Raw genomic sequence first — 19,964 nt, 5'->3', positions numbered from 1 at the left:
CTAGCATGAGCTGAGCCTGTCTGCAGCTTTCGGAACCATGTCCTTATAGCTGTTCTATGATATAGCCTACCATATACTCTTAAAGTGCCTCATAATCTTAAACGGTTATGGTAACTATGGTTTGGCTTTATCAAAACATGTTGTGTAAGGTGTCTAACACTTTGGAATAATACCCCCATACCATTTCTGGTGATGAGGATATTATTCCTCCCTTCTAGAGGGAGAGACATGTTAAAATCCTACTTTGCTGTTTATCTCTAACCAAAGCCTCAGCATCACAAAATGGATGCTGCTGCCACAGACACAAGTCTGACCTCCTGCTGCTGGGAGTGATCCCAGCCAGGGAGGCCTGGACAATAGGTTTCCTGCTTGGGGAGGTGCTAGCACCTCCCCAGACAGCCTTTAGTGTATTGGGGCAGGGTGGGCTGAAAGGAATGAGACATGCCTGGGGCACACAAGGTGTTCCTTGCATAGTCCAGTTCAAACCGGCGCTGGGGCACTCCAGCCCCAGCTCTGGTGCGAAACTGGACAAAGGGAAGTGGGTGTAACCACCCCCTCCCAGGTCCCACCCATAAGGCGTGACCTAGCAGGTATCCCAGCCCCCCAGATTAGTATAAGAGTGGGAGTTGGGCCTCAAGACTTTAGATTATCCTGAACCTGCAAAACTGAACAGAAACTCTGGACCTTCGACATTCGACGAAAGAAGAAGACTGAAGAATCTCCCTTGTAGCCAAGGAGTGGCTACCCTGTGCAAACAGGCACCATCAAGAGACTACCCTTTGCTTTGCGACCGTTCTACGAGGAACCGACTGCAGAGCCCGACCAGAGCCTTGACTTCCAGACTTCTCCGATCCTCAGCCACATCTGCAGCAGAGCTGAGATCCGTGGAGGCGACGAGCGACGTGGGACCGGCTACCTGGAAAAAGTGGCTAGTAACTTACAGCGCAGCTTCTGAGGTACCCTCGAAGTTGTGCACCGGGGATTGAGAAGCCCCAACCCCAAGCACCATCTGCACCGAAGATCAGCCCCCCACACTCCACGAGTCCTGCGTGGGGCCCTTCAGCATTTTCCTGCTTGCCGCGTCTGTCCGGTTGCTTGCCCGCTGGCTAGTGGCCTCTGTGACGACGCACCCTGAAATCTTCTGCGCTGGTTTGGCTCCTCCAGACTGGCTCCCGCCTCTCTGCAAAGAAGCACCCCAGACCTTCCTGGTCTGCACCAGAAGCAAGTCCTTCGTTCGTGGGTTCCGCTTGCCAAGGCTTATTGAGTCCTAGTCCAACTTCGACGCCGCCGACAGCAAGAGCCTTCGTGGGACAGCTCGCCTCCTGGTCCTGGACGTCCTCGACGCTTCCTGGTCCTCCTGGCTGCAGCGACAAGCTTCACCTTCACCTGCAACTCTTCACGACATCGCCTGGTTCCTTCCTGGTTCCACGTGGTCACTGACTAGTGACCTTGACTCTGTCCCTTCTGCTTGCAGGTTTCTTCTCTTCTTGATCCCAGCCTTGGGATCCACCGGACACTCTTCACTGACTGCCTGTCAGCATCTTTCTTCAGGCATCCATAGGAGTCGACGACGAAAACGACGCATCTTCACCCCTATGCACCCGCAGCCTGTGGGCTAGGTAACTTGGGTACTCCGGTGCTCATCAGGATAGTGACTATCCTAGTGTCTAGTTTTCAAGTCTCAACTTCCTAGCTACTCCGGAAGTGTCCTAAATCTACCGTTTTCTAAACTGTACTATTGCTATTGACTTTTACGCATTACGCGTGAGTGTTTCCACTCTGCACACGAATCCCGTGGGCCTCCCACTTCCTAACTAACTCGTGTAGTGTAGCCCCAGCGATTCCCTAGGCCTATTCTATTTCCGTGACAGTGGTTCTTATACCACTTACTTAGTATATGGTTTGCGTGGCCCCTAGGGCCTAACTGTATTACTTACCTGTGTGACTTAATGTATGCATAAATAAGACTGTTGTACTTACCTCTAATCTCATAAAGAGTGCTGAGGGTTTGCTTAGAATAAATACACTTTATTTTATATATATATCTGTTGTGGTGTCCTTTCATTTGGTATTCAAGGGATTATATATGGTATCACAGCTGGCTTCACATGCCATTCAGAGTTTAGCCTAAGACTGCTCTTGTCCATGCTACCACTAGGATAGCTGGTCTATAAGGTTGACTTTACAACCAATCACCATAAGGGTATTTGGACTGATATAAGGTGTACACTATAACTAGTGACATCATACATCAGGCCAACTTCTCACATGTACCAACCCCAAATTCATGCCAAAGGTGGTATCGCAGTTCCACATGAATCGAACCATTGAACTGCCCGTTTTCTTCCAAAACCCACAAACTGTCGCAGAAAGGGCACTCCACACACTAGATGTCAAAAGAGCTCTCCTGTATTATATCGACAGGACCAAACCCTTTAGGAAAACACAACTTTTCGTTGCCTTTGCCCCACACCACAAAGGTAACGCTATCTCCAAAGCAGGAATAGCCAGATGGATCGTTGAATGTATCCAAATTTGCTATCAAAAGGCTAAACTTACTTTAACGATTCCCCCACGAGCCCACTCAACACGTAAGTTAGGGGCCTCAATGGCTTTCCTAGGAAACATTCCTTTGCATGACATATGTAGAGCAGCCCCCTGGTCCACTACACATACATTTACCAAACACTATTGTGTAGATGTGCAATCAAAACATCAGGCAGCTGTAGGACAGGCTGTTCTCAAGACTCTTTTTCAGACCGCTGCAGCTGGCACTGGTAGCCGCCGCTAATAAGAGGGCACTGCCATATATTCTATGCACAGATATGAATTCAGCAGCCTACATGCCTCAAACTGAATATGCTACTTACCAGTATGCATCTGTTCTTGGCATGTAGGGCTGCTGACATTCATATCGCCCTCCCTCCTCCCCGGCGCCTGTAGCAGCTGCAGCTCTCAGAATTACTGTAGGCATGGTCATCACTTTCTGTATCTACTCCATCACTGCCACAATGGCGAAAAACAATCTGAGGGTGGAGAGGATGCCCATGCGCACTGTAGTCCAGGGGAGGAGTCACCTATCCCAGGATACTTCGAAGACTCTTCCAGGACAACAACGTGCAAACATCCGGACCCAACACTAGGCGGCGATCTATGCACAGATATGAATGTCAGCAGCCCTACATGCCAAGAACAGATGCATACTGGTAAGTAGCATATTCATTCTCTACGAAGAGTTGGTGAACCACAAGCACTAACCGTTCAAGAACCCTTTCTACAGATGCATCTTAATAAAGTTGTTCTCCGAACTAATCCTAAATTCCTCCCTAAAGTCATTTCTCCCATCCACCTCAATCTGTAGAGCTGCCTGTATTCTCTCGCATGCCATAAACAGTCGCAGGAAGTTCTCTTCACACCTTAGATGTCAAAAGAACACTATTATACTACATAGAAAGAACAAAACCCTTTCGTAAGACCAAACAATTTGTGTCTTTCTCACCACCACATAAAGGCAACCCCATATCAAAATCTGGGATAGCTGGGTGGGTTGTCAAATGCATAGATTTGTTACCATTAAGCGAAACGTACATGATCTGTTCCTCCTAAAGCCCACTCTACACGAAAGATAGGAGCTTCAATGGCATTTCTAGGCAACATCCCCTTAGATGATATCAGCAGAGCAGCTACATGGTCTACACCGCACCCATTCACAAAACACTACTGTGTTGACGTGCAAACTAAACAGGCTAGTGCGGGCCAGGCTGTACTCAAAACACTATTTCAAACTACTACAACAGATACTGGTGGTCGCCGCTAAGAGTGGATACTGCTTTACAATCTATGCAGTGTGTAATCTGCAGCTCGTATACCTTGTTCGGAATATGCTACTTACACATGCCCAACCGCCTCCTGTTCCAGTATTATCTTACTTGGATACAACACACATGGACATCTTTCCGGTTTCTCGTTAAGCTCCATTTTTTTCCTGCTGGCGAAAAACAATCTGAGGATGGAACCGATTCCCATGCGCACTATGATCCAAAGGACGAGTTGCATACCTCGTGACTTCCAAAGACTTTCCAAGACAAAAACAAGTGCAAACATCCGGGCCCAACATCAGATGGCGATCTATGCAGTGTAGATCTGCAGCTCTACATGCCAAGAACAGATGCATACTGGTAAGTAGCATATTCCTTTCCTCCATAGGATAACTGACTGTTTTTCTATGTAAAGTTTCCAAGTGGGGAATTGGAAAAACTAAAATCCTTCTAAAATTGTTCTAAATAACAAACGCGTTTACTTTCCTGTTTACAGGAAATGTCCCAATGCAGTATCCAGGTATACTGTATTGTGTAAGTAAAGTAATCTGCATACTAATGTGCTGGTCATTTACTTAAAAAAAAAAAACCTATACAAAGTATAGGTACTGTATTTCTAAAGCATTGCGTTTTCAGTAACAATGCTGTAATCAAAACAAAGTTCATATCCAATTGCAATCCAAACGGTTACACCTGCATTACTACTGTGAAGTATTTCTTGCTTACCTGTGCCAGGCTTGCTTGGTTCTAGAAACTAAAACCAATTTTTATACAAAAACAATTGTTCTGAAGTTGTCTTGGTGTGTGAATTCATTTAATGACTGTGTACAACAAATGCTTAACACTGTACTCTGATAAAGCCTTACTGCCCGACCGCACTATCACATAGTGAGGTGCTATCTACTTCACCTCTGCCTACCTTTTGGGTTCCACTGGACTCTGTGCACACTATACCTCACTTTGGTATAGTATATACAGTGCCAGTTTCCTACAGTTGGCCACCCTACCGTCTGCAGCCTCTAAGCACTCCTAGTCTGACTGTGCAAGACCACACCACACCAATCCAGCTGGCAGGAGAATCTATCTCCCACACTGGAATCCCATAACATTGGACACGTGGGTCGTGCAGATCATTCAGTAGGGCTGTTCTGTCTTTCCACTCCTCCCATTTTGCCAAACTAGGAATGGCCGATGGAGGATTGTTGGAAGGCGGACCCCGGGGGAGTCGGAGAAACCACCCAGGGGGGCCCCCCACACTGTACGAAGTAGCCGAGCGCTGCTGAGAAGCCTCCTAGGAGAGGTCCTTCTCCTATACCGTACCAGCACAGTAACCCCACCACACAGGACTCGAGGCTGTTTATCACGATGAGCAATTCTTTATCAGCATTTAGGAGGTTATGGTTATCGATATATACAAGGGGGATCGAGGGATCCGCAAGAGTCTCAAAGTCTTTGGTAGGGACGGGGTAGCGGGACAGTCTTTGGTAGCAGCGGGGTACGAGGGTACCTTAGGCCCAGTTCTTGTTCCTCAAGCTGGAGGGACTCCGTGGCCCGAAGTGGTCGAGCCGCGACGGCATCAGCAGGGCTCTGGTGATCAGTTCGTGGGGCTTGAGCCGCGACTAGGTCAGCAGGGCTCTTAAGGTGGTTCAGTTCAGCTCGAGCCGCGACGACGTCAGCAGGGCTCTGGGGGAGGCTTCAGCGAGGTTGGGCTGCGACGGCCTCAGCAGGGCCCCGATGTTCCGTGAGGTTCCTTGTCTCAATAAGGTGGAGCCGCGACGCAGTCAGCTGGGCTCGTGGTATTGAGGGTCAAGCAAGAGTTCTTCTCCGTAGGGTCAGCTGCGATTCCATCAGCAGGGCTCTTGACTCCAGGATACAACTGCCGTTCCCTTGCGGGGTTGCCCCAGATATAGGTCTGGAGCTCTTTGATGTCCGGACCCTCGCGCCTGGGGGGGGGCGGAGAGGCCGGGCTGGGAGAGGCCAGACGCCCAGCGGGAGAGGCGCCAGGTCCGGAGAGGCCGGAGGACGATCGCACCTAGGTGTGGGGGGACGGTGGGGGTCCCATCGAAACTCTCCTCCTCCGGGAGAGGTGAAGTGGCCATGTGGTGCCCCCTGGCCAGATCTTGGTGCCTCGATGTCGGGGCTTCGCCGGAGCCGGGTTGCGTGGGCTGGTGCGTGGAGCAAGCATGGGGGGAACCCCGAAGAGATGAGGGGTTCCTATGCGGCCTGGAAAAGCGGGCCGCTGAGGCGGGTGTAGGCAAATGGATACAATCCAAGGGGGACCTCGAAGGGAGGAGAGGTCCCTGGTGGCCTGAAAGGGCGGCCAGTGTAGGCCGGTGCGGGGGACGAGCACAAACCAAGAGGGTTAAGACCACGCCACGAGGCCGGGTCCAACAAGGATCATATGAAATTGCTCCAGGAGGAAGTTGCAGCTCTTGGCCAAAGGAGCTATAGAAATGGTCCCAGTTTCAGAAGTAGGCAGTAGCCATCAGTTACTTTCTGATTCTGAAGAACAAAGGGGTGCAGCCTATTTTAGATCTTCAGACCGTCCATCTCTTCCTCAAGAATGAGTTCAGGATGCTCGCTCTAGCTCAGGTCTTGTCTGCCCTAGACCAAGAAGACTGGATGGTAGCATTGGACCTGCAGGATGTGTACTACCAGATCCCATCCTGCCGGGCCACAGATGTTACCTGTGGCTCAAGGTAGGTCTGAGCATTTTCAGTTTACCATGCTCCCCTTCGGCCTTACCAGTGCCCCTCTGGTGTTCACCAAGGTGATAGTGGTGGTCACAGCTCATCTGCACCGGTGGTGGGGGGGGGTGTATCAGGCTTCACCCTACCTTGACAACTGGCTGAAGGTGTCCTTGCCCCCGGCTGCCTTCACCTTCAGATTACGGCGAACCACCTGCATTCAGTACTCTATAAACATGCCAAAGTCACACCCAACACCTTCTCAGACGCTCCCTTTCATCTCAGCCGTTCTGGACACTGCAGTTTCAGGGCTATCCTCCTGAGCAGCGAGTCCAGGATATTCAGGTTATGATTCTGATGTTTCAGCATCTATCCTGTATTTCAGTGAGTGGCTCTGAGGCTGTTGGGGCCTCATGACTCCTGCACCCTGTTGGTAAAGCATGCCAGGTGGCGTATGCAGGCTCTGCAGTGTGACTTGAAGTTCCAGTGGCCACAGCATCGAGTGTCACCAACATGGTCCAGATCTCAGAAGGAACTGCGAGACCTGCAGTGGTGGTTGACGAACTGTAAATGGGTCAACTGCAGACCCCTCTTCCTTCCCCAGAGTTCAGTTGTGACAGATTAATCACTTTTAGGATGGAGGAAGCCATTTGGGAGAGTTGGAGATCAGCGGACACTGGTGTCCGGCAGAGTCGGGGCTCCGCATAAATTTGTTGGTGCTTCGAACAAATCGAAATCATTTCTTCACTCTGTCAAGGGAAAGTTAGTGCTGCTGTTCAGACTACCGCCATGTGGTACTGCAATAAGCAGGGGGGTTGTGTGGGGTCGTGGACCCTTTGTCGAGAGACCCTGCGTCTCTGGACATGGCTGGAGCTGCTTTTACAGGTGGCCGAAATGCCTGTGCTGAAATCGCCCTGCACATTTTATGCTTTCCCTTTTAGGTTCTAAAGAATCTGTTCCATAAAAAATTGGTTCAATCTCTTCGTGCATCCTCCTTCTAGGAATCTCTTGTTCCCCTCCCAAATAAGCCAAATACTGAGCCTAACATCTCGAACTACAGCCCAATCTTACTAACTTTCCCAGCCAAATTCAGACCGTTACCTCAGTTTTTGGGGTTTGTGGAGGCATCAAATATGTTGGACCCGCATCAGACTAGGTTTTATTCCTCCACTGGCACCAAAGTTCTAATTTCAGTTGCATCCATTTGACCCTTGACATGGTTCGTGAAGCTGCTTTAATTTTGTTGGTGGTAAAGCTGCTTTAAATTTTATTGGACAGCTCAGCGGCATTAGATGTGGCCGGATTGTCTCGCAAGCTTTAGGGTAAAGATCTTTGAGAATTTTTTTCCATTTTATATGGTTGAGCACTAAGGTGGACCCCTCGCTCTGAGCCGTTATTTTGATTTATAAAGCACGCAGCTAACCAACAGGGTCTCCCGTAGGCCTGGGCGGTAAATTTCGTTCCGCTTGCGGAATTTCACTTTGCGCGGAATTGCCAGAAATTCTGCTACTTCGCGCCATTTTTTTGCTTGTCAGCGCTTTAAAATGCATGTTCACAAGAGATTTCCCTCCTGAGCACGCAAACCGCATTTGCCAACAGGAAAAAAGCATCGCGAATGGGCGGAACAAGCAATTGCGCATGTTCACGGAACTCTGCGTGCTCGCGGAGATTTTTTATCATTTCACTGAGCTTTGCGTAGCACGACTACGCGAATTCCGTCCACCCCTAGTCTCCTGGCACTTATGAACACTCCAATTATGAACAGTTTACAATCCAATCCTTGTTTCCAGTGTTGGTTGAATGTGCTTAAAGAAAGCAAAATAGAAAGACCACACCAAAGCTTGGAGTCATCGCTCTAAAGTGCAGAAATGGTGTCCATAATGATATGGAAGAGACTACCCTAGCAAGTCCAGACTCTTTCAGATCTATAGTGTATGGCATTCAAGTAGATGTCTTGCAGGGTACCTCGGGCCTCCAACTGTAATCTTTCTTTATTGAACATGTTATCTTTTATTTGACCCTTGGAATGAACAGTCTATGCTTATAACCATGCCCAACTTATGCTGCACTTTGAGGAGAATGCTATCTTTAAACTCAAGTTTATTGACTGCATTAGTTTCCTAGATAATTGGATGAATTAAATTTCCTAATAGTTAAATGCCAACGAGACAAACCGTTTTTGGGGGGGTGGGGGTTGCTGGGGAGGAGGGGCGACAATTACCTCTGTAGCCCATGTCCAGCCTCCATTCTTAATGCAGAGTTTTCTTACAAGTTTTAAATGGGAAACTTCTGCTTGTTAACTATTCATCATTAAGTAGGGCATTTCTTTTCTTTAGTCCTCGATTTCTCACCAGCGCAGCAACAAACTTTTTGTGGGTTACTTTGCCTACTTTGCTCAGCAGTCCTGCGTTTTAAGAATGCAGCACCTTTGCTGATTCTTGACTTGGATGCCCAGTTTGTCACAGTGCTGTATATGGATCTTCATTTGTATACAGGCAAAACATTCTTTCCTATCATCCCTAAAATCCATATCTGGTAATCTTGTCGCATCCTAGATTCTGGAGGTGCGCTTGAGTGTCCACACTTTTCTTCGGTCATAATCAAAGCCTGGAACTGTTTGCTACATCTGAGCTGGTTGGGGTTCCACAAACTGATCAACTTGTCTGTTGCTATTGACTTAGTTCTGTTCTCCTGTCTTAGCAACAGGCTGTAGACTAGTGCCAAGACCTCTACTTCTTGGGTGAGTGCACGCTCTACAAATGTCAAAACAATGATCCCTCTAGGTTTTAAGGACAGTCTGCAACATCGCAGCGTATGCCCAAACTTGGCAGTAACAAAGATCAAACTTCACATGCAATTCTACTTGTGAGGCTTGAATGATATTGCAAATTCAGCCTCCTCCACAAGGCCCGCATTCTTAAGTAGCAGCTTTGCACAATTTAAAGTGAAGGTTTGGAGAGTATGACTGTGATTAATTCCATAAAACCACTTTTCAGTGGCATTGGCCCATTAATGCTAGTTTTGTGGTATTTCAGTAATGCACATTGACAGCAGATGTTTTGCCAAGCCTCAATACCTACATAAGAAAACACAACTTTCTCCAGTATTAGGGTGTCTTTCATAGATTCACATGCTTGAATATTCCCCGTCGTCGGAGTGGGAGTCCCACGGTAAATAAAATAGCAATATATACATATATATATATAGTAAAATATATACATAAGTAATCATATAATTAGTGCATATAGGTGTAAAACACACATAGTGTACCTATAAGAGAAAAACTCCATAGGAATACAATGGAGAGAGACAAAAGACCTTTGTAGTCTATCTCTGTCATTATGTAAGTCCGAACTCCAGCCAATCAGACGTCAGCCCCTCTCTAGAACCTTCTCCTCAGAGCTTCTCACCTCAGATTTTCTACCGCACGTCGTGTGACAGGGAGTCTCCCTGAGCTCTGCTCAGTTTTGTCAGTGAGGATGTCTTCTAGTAAGAAATCTTTGTTTAGACCATGCTCTTCATGTGGAAAACTGCGTTTGTTCTCTGAGGACCCACACAGTAAGTGTATTTACTGTTTATATCCTGACCATGAGGTGGCAAAATGTAAGTTTTGTAGAACTTTTTCTACAAAAACTCTAAAGGACAGAGAAGGCCGCCTGCTTTTATGGCTACAGAGACTGAAGGACAAGGATAACTCTCCCTCTGATGTGGAAAGTCTCTTTTCTGGTCGTTCTCAACCAGCCTCTAAGCGCAGTAGTGTGCAGGAGTTACCATCTCCTTTCCTGAAGAAAAAGAAGCTGGCTTTGCCTCTGACAACTGCCACCTTTGTGGTTTCACCTACTGCTTTGTCGCCTATGGGACACTGTTCTCAGGCTGCTGAGGCGTCTACTTCCCATTCCTTGGGGAAAACTTTGTCAGCCTCGTCGACGATGCTCCCGACGACGAGATCTGCTGTTTCTACCTCGTCGACGGTGACCCCGACGACGACGTCAGCTGCTTCGTCGTCGACGAGCGTTATGTCGACGTTATCCTCGTCGACGATTACCATCACTTCTTCAAGGGCGGTGACTTCTGTTGTGCCCATTACTTCGACGTCGACGGTAAAGGTTCCGTCGACGAAGACTGTGTCGTCGACGAAGACGTCGTCGAGCTCGTCGACGCCCATTCCGTCGGCGAAGAAAAAGAAGATCCCGACGACGACACTGTCGACGGTGGTTCCGTCGACGAAAGCCTTGTCTACGAAGACCTCGACGGTGGCTCCGTCGACGGTGGCTCCGTCGACGGTGGCTCCGTCGACGGCGGCTTCGTCGACGGCGGCTTTGTCGACGGCGACCCCGTCGACGGCGACCCCGTCGACGGCGAATCCGACGACGGCAATCTTGTTGCCACAGACGTCGTCGACGATAATTCCGTCGACCATCATTCCTTCGACGACGGCTCCGTCGACGAGTACATCCCCACAGACATTCGTAAGGGTACGAATACGCGGTGTGGCGACTACCCAGAAAACAAGAAGGGAAGGAGTTTCTTGGACACCATTACCTCCTACTGTGGGCTTGGAGAGCCAGGAACATAATATTCCTTTGGGAGTTGCACAGCCTCCCTCACCATTATTTGCTACAGATTCGGATCAGGAATCCGAGGGGTTACCGGAGTCTTTCGGAACGGCACAAAGTCCATCCGACTTGGTTATTAAGTGCCAGGATGTCAGTAGTGAGGATGAGGATCCGGTATTTATACACCAGGCCCCTCCGAAGCATAAAACGGCGACTCTTCCTCTGTCGCTCATTACTAATCTCCAACGCATGTTGGACGACTACAACCAACGGTTCCCTCTATCCCCTCAACGTTCAGAGGTTCCGTCAACCCCGGTGATTCCAGCAATTATTCCACCGGTACCTATTGTAAATCCTGCTCCACAGATGCCGCCTGTACCTCCACGACAGGTTCCGGAAAGGGTGTTGCCTCATTATGAGCCTGTAGAGGAAGGCCCTCAGGACCTAGAAGAGGGTGAAATCCCTGATGATGATGGGGATGTAGATGACAATGATGATGATATGGCGGAGTGGGACAATTACCAGGCACAAACACCATCCCCATCACAAATAGTAACAGGGGATTCACCACCAGTGGACATAGCCAATTTTCACCAACTGATGGAAAGGGCATCACACCGTTTTAAGTTAACAACGGAGCGCAGGGAGGAAGATTGCTTCCTTTATGATTTCAAGAATCAACCCTACAAACAGACTCATGCTATTCCCATAGTTGAGTTTATTTGGGAAGAAGGCAAGAAATTAATGCAGACACCGAATACCTTGCCAGCTCAGGTGCCTCGATTGGAAAAGAAATATAAGGCACCGATAGGAACCCCAGCATGCCTCACGGGTCAGGCTAAACCTGAGTCGGTCGTTACGCAGGCAGCGCAACGTAAGGCGAAAAATCCGGCATCTTCCATCACCTCGCCTCCGGATCGTGACGGACGTCGGATGGATGCCATAGGGCGTAAATTCTCTTCTATGGCCTCTACGGTGGTTAGAGCAGCTAATGCCTTGGCCATCCTGGGACGATATGACAGACAAGTTTGGGCTGATATCTCGGATGTGGTTCAGGAGTTACCAGAGCCATCTAAAGTGGAGGCAATGAAGTTGCTCCAAGAGGGAGAAGCGGCATCGGCGGAAATAATCGATTGTGCAGTAGACATCGCCTGCATGGGTTTCCGTCAGCTTGCCGGAGCGGCTGTTCTGCGTAGGCAAGGATGGTTAAAATCTACATCCTTTCGTCAGGAGGTTCAGTCTATGATCTTAAACATGGCATATGACGGCGAGTCTTTATTTGGGAGCCACGTCGATGAAGCTCTACAGTCCATAAAGAAAGACACAAACAGCTAGATCACTAGGAAACCTTCAATTTCAGCGAAGTAATTTTCGTGGTGCACGCGGACGCGGCACCTCCTCAAGTTTTCGAAGAGACAATAAACAATACAAACCTTACAATCAAGGGTCCAACCGTTACTCTTATGGACAGCAACAGCAAACATCACGGCAGCAAACCTCCAAGTCATATAGAGGAAAATCCTCATACAGAGGATCCGCATCAAAGAGACAGTGACTCTTACCGGACAGACAAGGTTGGAGGTCGAATCTCTCTGTTCTTTTCCCAATGGTCCTCCATCTCAAAGGACCGTTGGGTTTTGGACATTGTGAAGAAGGGACACGCCTTAGAATTCACCAAATTCCCTCCTCCCACTCCACCCTCCGGACCGCCACCAGCTCACATGAAAGAACTGTTGCATCAAGTCCGACTTTTAAGGCAAAAAGGAGCTATAGAACTGGTACCAGTGTCTCAGAAGGGAAAAGGTTTTTATTCCCGGTTCTTTTTGATCACAAAGAAAAACGGAGAGTGGAGGCCCATCCTCTATCTAAGAGCACTAAACAAATATATAAAGAGCCAATCCTTCCGTATGATGACGCTGGTAGACATCTTGCGCTTACTCTTGCAGGAAGATTTTCTGGCGACTATAGATCTCCAGGATGCCTATTTTCATATCCCTATTTTACAGCGGCATCGAAAGTTCCTGCGTTTTCGAGTGGGTCAACACGATTACCAATTCAAAGTGTTACCATTTGGCCTGCGCTCAGCCCCTCGAGTGTTCACGAAGGTACTGGCTCCAGTAATAGCGTATTTGCGCCTCCAGGGAGTGCAAATATTTCCATACCTGGACGATTTTCTCCTGAAATCTCAGTCAAGCACTCACCTGCGACAACACACTCTTCTGTGCCAGAACGTGTGTCGCTCTTTAGGCCTGTCCGTAAATGTGGAAAAATCCCAACTTCATCCGTACCAACAAAGAGATTTCCTGGGCGCAACTCTGGAGACTGTGTCAGCGAAGGCATTCCTCTCCCAGGAGCGTCTCAAAAAGATGCTGCGACTGGTGGCTCTGATCAGATCAAGAGAGTCAGTTTCTGTGAGACTATTAAAATCATTTCTGGGGATGGCGTCATCATCCATTGCCTTGATCCCTCCTTGCCGGCTGAGGACACGTCCTATCCAGGAAGCTCTGGATGCTCAGTGGCGTCAGGTAACGGGATCTTTCCACGACATGATGTGTCACAGATCAGATAAAGTCAGCACTCGCATGGTGGGCAATTCCAGCCAACTTGACGGAAGGCATGTCCTTTCTGTCGCTGCCACCGGACAGAACACTCACAACAGACGCCTCATTGGAAGGATGGGGCGCTCATTTGGAGGATCTCTCTGTGAAGGGAAGATGGTCCACACATCAAAGATCTTGGCACATCAACAGGTTGGAGCTCATGGCGATTTTTCTGGCTCTAAAATCGTTTCTGCCTTTGCTCCAAGGAGAGTCAGTGCTAATACAGACAGACAACACAACCTGTATGCACTATGTCAACAAACAGGGCGGAACAAGATCCCCAAGTCTCTCCAGGCTAGCTCAAAGAATTTGGGACTGGTCTCTCAGTCATCAGATCTTGCTTACGGCAGTCCACCTGCCAGGAGTATCCAATGTCCTAGCGGATTCCCTGAGCAGGTCCTCCTCATCGACCCACGAGTGGGAGTTACACCAACCCACTCTAGAGAGGATATTCCAACTATGGGGCCGTCCGCAACTCGATCTCTTTGCCACGCCGGAGAACCGGAAATGCCGAAATTACGCAAGCTGGCATCCCCACAAGCAATCACAAGGGAATGCCCTTTTGATAAACTGGTGCAATCTATTTGCGTACGCCTTTCCTCCAATACCCCTCATACCTCGGGTTCTTTGGAAGATGAGGAGACAGCCTTGCCACCTGATCCTAATAGCCCCGCGCTGGCCACGGCAAGCGTGGTTCTCAGAACTGCTCCTCCTGTCCCAATGCCAGCCAATCCTCCTGCAACATCGGACGGATCTGCTTACCATGAGCGAAGGGAGAATTTGTCATCCAAATCCCTCCTCACTGAGCTTATCAGCATGGAACCTGAACACCATGAGTTCGCCCACCTAGACATCCCCCAGGATTGTAGGGATATTTTGGCCCAGGCAAGAGCACCTTCTACAATCAGGACGTACAAGTTTAAATGGAAACGATTCTGCCATTGGTGTGCTGCTAACGGAGTTCATCCGATACATTCCACGGCAGAGCAATTGCTACCATTCTTCTTGCACCTAGCCAGTTCTGGACTGTCGCATGCAACCCTAAGGGTTTTTCTAGCAGCCATTTCCCGTTTCCGGCAAGATGGATCAAGTTCCCTTTGTTCCTCAAGAATAATCCGCCAATTCTTTAAGGGCCTATTCCGGAAATTTCCGCCAGTTCGGCGTCCTCCTCCGTTGTGGCACCTCAACGTTGTGTTGGCACAATTGATGAGACCTCCGTTTGAGCCCATTCACAAGGCCGACCTAAAATATCTCACTTGGAAAGTAGCTCTACTTCTGGCACTAACGTCTTCTCGTCGTGTCAGTGACATCCATGCTTTTACCATCAAACCTCCGTTCCTGCAGTTCAAACCGGATGCTGCAGTGTTACGCACCAATCCATCATTTCTACCCAAGGTGCCTACTGACTTTCACATTAATGAGCCAGTAATATTAAAGACCTTTTTTGCCAATCCTCAGACACCTGCAGAACAAAGATTACATTCTTTGGACGTCAAGCGGTGTCTTAAGTTCTACATCAGTAAGACAGCTTCTTTCAGGAAATCCGATCAACTTTTTATAGCTTATGGACGCTGTCATAAAGGACGTCAGGTTACTAAACCAACGATTGCACGCTGGATCTCGGCAGCTATTGTCTTCTGCCACCAAAGGGCAAATAAACCTCTGCAGTCTCCAGTGAGGGCACACTCCACTAGGGCAGTGTCATCATCTACTGCCTTATTTGCTGGAGTATCTTTGCAACACATCTGCAGAGCAGCTACGTGGTCGACCAGACACACGTTTACTAAGCACTACTGCTTAGCAACTTTAAGCGAGGAGGATGCTGCGGTGGGACAGGCAGTGCTGCGCAATCTTTAAGTAAGGTGAGCCTCTTCCTCCCGCCTCCATATTGTTTCCATATATATATTATGCATTTACAATATTACAGTTGTTCAATACTGTTTTTATGCATAAGAAGATTGATTATCTATATATGTTGAATCTATTTGGCATGGAAACAATGGTGATTGTTACTGCTAGCTATTCTATATTCAAGCATGTGAATCTATGAAAGACACCCTAATACTGGAGAAGAACAATTGTTACTTACCTGTAAACAGGTGGTTCTCCAGTATTGGTGTCTTTCATAGATTCACATGCGACCCTCCCTCCTCCCTTCAGAGGCTCTCTTCTCCTCATGCACTTTACAGTCACTCTTGTGCTACGAAAATCTGAGGTGAGAAGCTCTGAGGAGAAGGTTCTAGAGAGGGGCTGACGCCTGATTGGCTGGAGTTCGGACTTACATAATGACAGAGATAGACTACAAAGGTCTTTTGTCTCTCTCCATTGTATTCCTATGGAGTTTTTCTCTTATAGGTACACTATGTGTGTTTTACACCTATATGCACTAATTATATGATTACTTATGTATATATTTTACTATATATATGTATATATTGCTATTTTATTTACCGTGGGACTCCCACTCCGACGACGGGGAATATTCAAGCATGTGAATCTATGAAAGACACCAATACTGGAGAACCACCTGTTTACAGGTAAGTAACAATTGTTCTTATAACCTTATGTTCTATAAATGCATAACTTAAAAACAGGCAGAGGTCGCATCTCTTCTATAGGAGAAAGTACCTCAAGTTTGGAAAGTCTGAATAGCTCCTTGTAATTTTCCTTTCCGAAGTTATCATTACCTTTTTGTTCAGCTTCAATCCAGAACAATGTTATTTATAGATTGCGGTTATACACGTGTCTGGAGTGTAAAACAGCCTGACTATTATACAGAACACACCTTAAGTATTGGTCATGAATCTGAATCCTTCGTTTTCAGTTGTCTTCAAGCAGTATTGAATACCACTTAGAATAATCTTTTTTGCCAAGTATAGGAGATCCAGTTAATAAAAACGGAGATGCTGGGATTTAGAAGAAAGTAATGCAGATTAATGTTGAAGACTGACCAGCAATACAGGGTTGACCCTGAAGCATGTTGTGTACTCTGATACTTACCATAAGTATGTGTCTAAAATACATTTATAACTAAGCCCCTTTGTCTTCAGGCTAGAACACAAGTTGTGTATTTCTCCTTAGTCTGCACACGATGAGGTGAACAATACACAAATGGAACTGGTTAAAATAGTTGCTTCTGGACTTGCAGTGTGGTTACAATTTGGTTACTGATCAGGCCTTATTTTCCCAGTTCCCTCAAGCAGATTTTTTTTATAGCTACTCATTGAAAATTATTTTTATTTTAACTAAAACGTGAGCAGAAATTCCAGCAATGGAACCCATGTGAACTCCCAGGGTGTTCTGTTATGGTGATGCTTTAATAAAATGTTCTTACAAAGTGTTTATCCGGTCCTGAGATTTTCCAACTGTTATGGTTTCCTTGCAGCAAAAATCTTCTGATTTTATTTATATATATATTATTACACTATTGATGAGCTGATTGAGCAACATACAGCAGATGTCAGTATATTTCCTGACATATACCACATACCTTCTACTTGCACCACTGAGCACAATTCTCCAAACCGTCAATCTTGATACACCAAATAAATTGATAAAACTGCTCCACATAAAGACCAGAGAAATGGCGACAGACAAATGTCCCAGAATAGCCTCCTAAAGCTCAAAGTACACCACTCTGCAAACAGATTGTTAGACTTGACTTCTACATAACTACAATCAGTATATGATCTTCAACGTTATCCTTTCACCCCGAGGTCTCACTACTATCTGGTTACCACAGTATCCTTTGTGCACACTGATGCCGTGAGCAAGTTTGGCCTGTACGTGCGAACTGTGACTGAATATATAGGTTTCCTCTTTGCAATGGTGCGGTAACCTCTGAGATTACAGCTCTCCTGTTTCTCTTGAACCACCTTTGATCGAAGGGAAGAACCTCTGCAACACCCCAGCCTTGCTTAAGGGGATTAATCCCTCCCCATGTGGTATGTAAAATAAAATCTAGATATATGGGCGCGCCAGACCTCCACCCTCGTATGCCCCTTTTTCCTTCCAGAAAGCATAGACCAAGCTATCCTAGTGAGTAAATAGATTGTTTCTTGGCCAAAGATTTGCTTCATAACATGTGGATTAGTCGACGTTTTTTGCTTACTTAGGACCACAGAGTTTTCTTCAACCTCCTTTATCTAGGACTAGGAGTTGGTCTATAATTCATGCAAGGTGTTTTCAAAGGTCCCCATTGTAGGGTGCATATTTTAGCAGTGCATAGGTATTTCTACTCTTCAAAGATTATCCAATCTTGAAAATACCCATGCTGCAGGCATGTAATAGTCCAGATAACTACATGCCCATTGTGTGCTTACACCCATATCCAGTTATAGCACATGACATGCCGTGTCCCAGCAGAAATTTAGGCAATACATTTAAAAAAGCAATGCCTGTAGCTACTGTCTCGATCTACCCTTTGACTGGTAATCTGACTGTTTGGTTTGAAGCAAGCTATTGCGTACCAGAAAGATAATAAAATTGTTGGACAATGAGTTTAGAACTTGTTTAATCCTGACATTAGGTGGCAGGTAGTTAAATGGTATTGAGGTCTGAGAGGAATAATTGAAGTAAACTACTTGCTCCATTGTGATTTCCTGCATTTATATTCATCTCTTGCAAGTAACTAGTAAGCAAAATGCCCAGTTTAGAGCATGGCTTCCTGATACAATGACGAGGCTCCAGACCACAAGTTTTAAGAACCCACCCAGTGTCACAGTAAAAACCCCAAAGAAGTGAAACTGCTATATTAAAGTAACTAGTTCCACCCTAGCCAAAAATAAAGTGAGACTCCGACATATAAATTCTGCTGAATCTTGAGTGTTTCACACTACAGTAATGTGACCGTTCAAAACGGTGCATATTTTCCAGTGATGTATACACCATTCTTCAAATTCCTTCGAAGCAGACCTATGCTGTCCAATGGGCGTTCAGCCCTCAGGTTAGCTGTGCGTGGGTTATTCCTTGTCTACAGTTTAATTTTAATTATTAGATGTTAGTTCTTTGTACATTAAAGTGTTTAAGTTGAGTCAAACTTTGTATGCATTCAATAGTTTAAGCATTTCTAATTTTTTTTTTTTTTTTCTACCCATGTAGACTGAAGTTCCTACACTAAGCCTGGCTCCTAACCCGGATGACCCAGAGGATTTTCCTGCTTTGGCTTAAAGCAGCCCCAATGCCTTAATTTACATCTGGAAATGGCTTGGTCTTGAAGTCAACTGTTCATGCATATGGTGGAAGAAATGGGAGCGACCAAGTAGTAAAATGGAATGATGTACACTTTTCCTTGTAATGTCAGTTGATTGCGCTTTCATGGATTTGGGGCTAAAAATTAAGGTGCATTTTGAGAACACTAATGGTGTTTGCGTCCGGACAGGTGTGCAAAGGTTTATATGGTTAACCACTCAGACAGTTAAGAGCAAGATGTTAAAAAATATGTATATAAAGGTTGATTTCTACTTCAAATTCATACAAGCTGTATATTACTGTTCAGTTTGGACGATGTACTAGAAAGCTGGAAGTTAATAAAGAGTTCCCTACTTCATTGTTAAATCAACAATGTTCCATTGAATTTTATGCAATTCTACTGCATTATTCAGAATTGAAAAATAAACATATCTAACAGCTTTCAAACTTACTTTTTTCAATAATTATACTTTATGTAGAGTAAGATTTGGAAGGATTGCCTAACTTGCAAGTCTGCATGTGTGGTTTTTGTGTCTGTGGAGTAGTACCAAATCAAAGACTTAACTGTTCAGTGTACTTGCCAGCAATAGAGTGCAGAAATGTATAGTTGCTCTTTTTTGTAAGGTCAAGCTAACCATCTGCCATGCAAGTCGGGGACAGATCTGTAGTCTACATATGTCATGTTGGATTCTTTTATGTAAAGTAGTCTCGGATTTGAAACTTATTTTGGATTGAACCAATAGACCATGCAGGTTTTGCAGAATGACCAGTTTCATATGCTGTGCTTTATTCCATCATATAGGGTTTGTCTCTGACACTTCCTATAGTTGATGTAAGTTTACCTTGTGTGTTGACCAGAGGGAGCTGTAGCACTCCGGTGCTCTGTACTTGGCCACTAGCTTTAGATTCTTTTTTACACTGTGGTTGATAGCAAATGAAGAAGCACCAGTGAGGATTCCGCAATCTTTTAATGGCAAATGGTATATTAGTCACTTTTGAACTCAGAATTAAAACCATCAGTGCAGACAGATTCTGACCCCGCATCTTGAGCCAATGCAATAGTAAGATGTATGGGAGTTCTACTCACTAGATGTACTCGAGACGAGGCATATT

The 19,964-nt window shown here is 46.4% G+C and overlaps 1 protein-coding gene across 2 annotated transcripts in view; it reads left to right on the top strand.

The window, feature by feature from the left end:
• The window catches only part of HABP4 (hyaluronan binding protein 4), a 155,453-nt gene extending 136,155 nt beyond the window's left edge, over positions 1-19,298 (top strand). For both annotated transcript variants that reach the window (XM_085632882.1, XM_085632884.1), the window contains exon 8: positions 18,762-19,298. In XM_085632882.1, coding sequence (XP_085489008.1) covers positions 18,762-18,830 — 69 coding nt within the window. In that variant the 3' untranslated portion in view covers positions 18,831-19,298. The remainder of the gene's footprint in view (positions 1-18,761) is intronic.
• The last annotated feature ends 666 nt before the right edge of the window (positions 19,299-19,964 follow it).

The sequence above is a fragment of the Triturus cristatus genome, chromosome 2_1, assembly GCF_964204655.1.
Source record: "Triturus cristatus chromosome 2_1, aTriCri1.1, whole genome shotgun sequence".
In the NCBI taxonomy this organism is placed as follows: Eukaryota; Metazoa; Chordata; class Amphibia; order Caudata; family Salamandridae; genus Triturus; species Triturus cristatus.
The sequence above is the reverse complement of the archived record's forward strand: the minus strand, read 5'-3'. Positions and strand labels throughout refer to the sequence as shown.